This window comes from Hibiscus syriacus, unplaced genomic scaffold (assembly GCF_006381635.1).
Source record: "Hibiscus syriacus cultivar Baekdansim isolate YM2019G1 unplaced genomic scaffold, ASM638163v2 tig00109916_pilon, whole genome shotgun sequence".
NCBI lineage: Eukaryota > Viridiplantae > Streptophyta > Magnoliopsida > Malvales > Malvaceae > Hibiscus > Hibiscus syriacus.
In genome coordinates, this window is record NW_024062526.1 from 865,838 (window position 1) to 869,932 (window position 4,095).

A 4,095-nucleotide genomic window follows, 5' to 3' on the forward strand; every position below is an offset into this window, starting at 1 on the left:
GCATCTGCTAATGGTGTTGGTATTGAATATTTGAGAAAGAAACTGAACCATCGAAATACTTATGCTGCAAATGGAAAATATATGCACATGAGATGTGTTGCACACGTTATTAATCTCATCATGCAAGAAGGTGTTAAGTAAGTTTCTTTGTTTGTTGATCGAGTAAGAGCTATTGTGAGGTACATAAGAGCATCATCATCAAGGATGAAAAAATTCTATGATCGAGCAGAAGAAGAAATGATAGATACTAAAGCTCATTTGCATTTAGATATGCCTACTGTATGGAACTCAACATATATGATGTTGAAGGTGGTTGAAAAATATGAACATGCATTTGATTCATATGCTTGTGATAACAATAGTTTTTTTCTCGACCTCACAATTGGAGAAGGAGTCCTTACATTTGATGATTGGGAAAATGTTCAAGAATTGCAAAAGTTCGAGTCTTTTTATGATCTTGCATTGAAGGTGTCCCAATCACTGCATGTCACCTATCATTTCTTTTGGGAAACATTGATAAACATGCATTGTTTACTTGATGGATGGATAAATTGTGAGGACTTGGAAATAATCTCCATGGCTTCAAAAATGAAGGAGAAGTACAACAAGTATTGGAGTGATGTCAAGAATATCAACTTCATAGTTTACTTAGGATTCACGATGAAAAATGGGCTTTGTGAATTTTGGGGTATACTTGGTTTTTCCTAATGTTGCTAGCAAGGTTATAAAGATGATTGATAAAGAATTGTATTGTTTGTTTGATTAATATTCTTCCATTTTTGGGAGAACTATGAGCCATGAAGGTCAATCAAGTATTCCAACAAAAGTATCTATGTTTATGGACTTACATCAATCAAAGGCGAGTTTGGTCCTGTAACAATATTTGTTGAAGAAACACGAGTTGGTTTGGAACAAAAATCTAAGCTGGATAATATTTAACTATGGAGGAAGATGAAAACAACTCGAGTTCCTTTGATTTATTATTGTGGTGGAAAATGAATAATCCAATATACCCTGTTCTTGCACAAATGGCTCGAGTTGTTTTCTCGATTCCTATTACGACAGTTGCCTCAGAAAAGTGCATTCAGTAGGGTGGACGTATTCTAGATGGTTTTAGAAGTTCATTAAATCCGATGATGGTTGAAGCTTTGATTTGCACTCAGGATTGGCTTCGGAAATCTAAGAAACCCATCAACCTTGACGAGTACATTGTAGAGATAATGAAGTTGATAATATTTAGTTTTGATTCGTGATGTTATTTTTTTTACTTCATTTATATTATAAATTTATTTATAATTTAACTAACAAATTTGTTTTTAACTTTTTTAGATTTATCAAGAATAGTCGATAAATAAGAAGTTTTTTCAAAGTTACCGACAGTGCATGAAGAAGAAGACGATGTCAAAGGTTTTCGACAATATAATTCGAGAACTCAAGAAGTAACTTGTTGTAATTGAATTTTCAGACTATCATTGCTTTGTTTTTTTTATGATCTTGTGATATTGGATTTTCTAAACTGTACTATGTAATTGTTCGATTTAGTTATTAATATATTATGGGGTACTCTTTTTCCTCCTTCTGCTGTCTTTGATTTTGCTTCGGCATGACTCGGATAAGAATGAGGTTTTAATGAGGCCCTTTTTTAATGAAAAATTATTATTTTATAGAAAAACTTTAACAACTCGACTCGAAAAAAAATTCAAGTCAACTTCGAGTTGTAAAATAGGACTCGTCAACTCGAATAACTCGAAATATTTTGACTTGACTCGACTTGATCGAACGCTGAACCCTAGCCCAAGTCCTTCCTTTGTTTTTGTATTTTCATTCTAGTTTGACATAGGTGTAGAACATCATCAAATAAATATTTGGAAAGGTCTTGTAATTAATTCTTTGTGATAGCTTGTCAATGCATTTAAAAGATACATTTTTTGTGCTGTTGGATACACGAATACAAAATGACTGATTCAGGTCAACGAGATAAATTAATATTCTATATGATTGAATCAACTGAATTGTGGATCAAGCATGTCTTCTCCACCAAATTATAAGACTTACCACTTCTCACCTTCTTCTTTATATACAGTAAGCCAAGTTGACAAGACAATAAATGGCGGCGAACAGGACAGTGTTGATGATATTGTTCCTAGTTTGCATGATAATGTAAAGGGGACAGGGACAATTATCTGAGACATTTTACAATACTAGTTGTCCGAGAGTGGAGTCCATTGTAAGACAAGTGGTGGCACAGAAGATTCAACTGACATTCGTCACAGTACCTGCAACCCTGCGTCTGTTCTTCCATGATTGCTTCTTTGAGGTTGGATTTTGCTTTCATATCTTACATGTGAACTTTTGTATGTAAGAGTTGGAACAAACTTGCAGTTTTTTTTTTGTAGGGTTGTGATGCATCGGTGATGATAGCTTCACCGAATGGGGATGCCGAGAAGGATGCTCCGGATAATCTTTCGTTGGCTGGAGATGGATTCGATACCGTAATAAAGAGCAGTCGAAAAAAGTTGCCCTCGAGTAGTCTCGTGCGCCAATATATTGGCCATTGCTACCAGGGATGTTATAGAACTGGTAAGGAATAATGCCTTTGATTCATTGTTAGAGTTATGGTAAAACATAACTCATGTGTCCTAATTGCAGACTGGTGGCCCTTCATTCAAAGTGGAATTGGGACGACGTGATGGCCTTGTTTCAATGGCATCAAGGGTAGCAGGAAATCTAACAGAGCCTAATTTCAATCTCACTCAACTCAACGCCATTTTCTCCAAGAACAACCTTAATCAGACCTATATGATTGCACTCTCAGGAGCTCATACTTTAGGCTTCGCTCACTGCACTCGCTTCGTGAATCGGTTATAATCATTTTCTCTGTAGTCACTGTCGATCCGGATCTCAATTCGACCTATGCACAGTAATTGATGCAAGCTTGCCCTCGAGATGTCGACCCTCTAATCGCCATCAAAATGGATCCTGTAACGCCACAAAGTTTCGATAACTTATATTTCAAGAACCTACTTAACAAGATGGGGTTGTTTACTTCAGATGCTCTGCTCTTCACTAATAAAGCATCTCAAGCAACTGTGATTAATTTTGCTAATAACCCTGAGAATTTCAGTGGACCTTTCGTGCAGAAATGAGGAAACTTGGAAGGGTTGGAGTTAAGACCGGTCAAGCAGGACAGATAAGGGTTAACTGCATAGCCTTTAATTCTTGAACAAGGAGCATTTGACAATAAAATAAAAAAAAGTTACCCACATTCTCTCTGTCTTGTCTTTCATCTCTTTGCTATCTGGTGTCATTGTTGTCGCAAATTATATAATAAAAAGCTTTAATTGACAACAACTTATCTTCCATGTTTTTTTGTGAGCAAAATAATGGAGGTTTGCTTCCTTGTTTATGATGATTCTCAAAAAGTCATCCATACACATGCATTCGAACTTTAATTATAATAACTCATTGAATGGTTTCAATGATAAAAGTACGCATAGTTAACCCGAACTCATGCAATATGTCAGAAAATTAAAAACAGATTTCCATAATCAGGAGATGAAAGCATTATCCTTTACAGCAAAGTGCATACGATAAAAACAACATAAAGGAAGAAAAATGTGAATCCTAGCAGCTTGATTCGCTAACCTTAACTTTCCTAGTCATCAAACCATTTGTCTCTTCTTCCTAAAGCAAGACACCATACCATTATAATTTATAACCATCTTTTTTTCCTTTTCCCTTTTTCATCTCCATTATCTCCATATATTCATCATAGATCGGATCATACCACCAAGTGATTAACAGTGAAGGGTTGCCGAGACAAATACAAAGGGTGACGAAAGATGTCCGATTGGGGGCCGATTTTCGTGGCGGTGGTGCTGTTCATACTGCTAACACCGGGGCTGTTGATTCAGGTTCCAGGAAAATCACGGGTGATTGAGTTTGGCAACTTCCAAACCAGTGGAGTATCCATCTTGGTGCATTCCGTAATTTACTTTGCACTCCTTTGCATCTTGCTCTTAGCTATTGGTATCCACGTGTATGTTGGTTAATATCTGACCAAAATTCAAGCCTTCATCTTGCACTCTAAATTTC

The 4,095-nt window shown here is 36.1% G+C and overlaps 1 protein-coding gene and 1 pseudogene across 1 annotated transcript; both read left to right on the forward strand.

Annotated features, from left to right (window-relative positions):
• Positions 1–204: 204 nt before the first annotated feature.
• LOC120210142 lies at positions 205–3,223 on the forward strand (annotated as a pseudogene).
• Positions 3,224–3,645: 422 nt separating this feature from the next.
• LOC120210181 lies at positions 3,646–4,095 on the forward strand. The gene has a single exon (XM_039208967.1). The coding sequence runs from the start codon at positions 3,843–3,845 to the stop codon at positions 4,050–4,052; it is 210 nt and encodes a 69-aa protein (XP_039064898.1). The 5' UTR covers positions 3,646–3,842; the 3' UTR covers positions 4,053–4,095.

Coding starts and splice junctions, on each gene's coding strand:
- LOC120210181 (XM_039208967.1), top strand. CDS start 3,843: ATGTCCGATTGGGGGCCGATTTTCGTGGCGGTGGTGCTGTTCATACTG.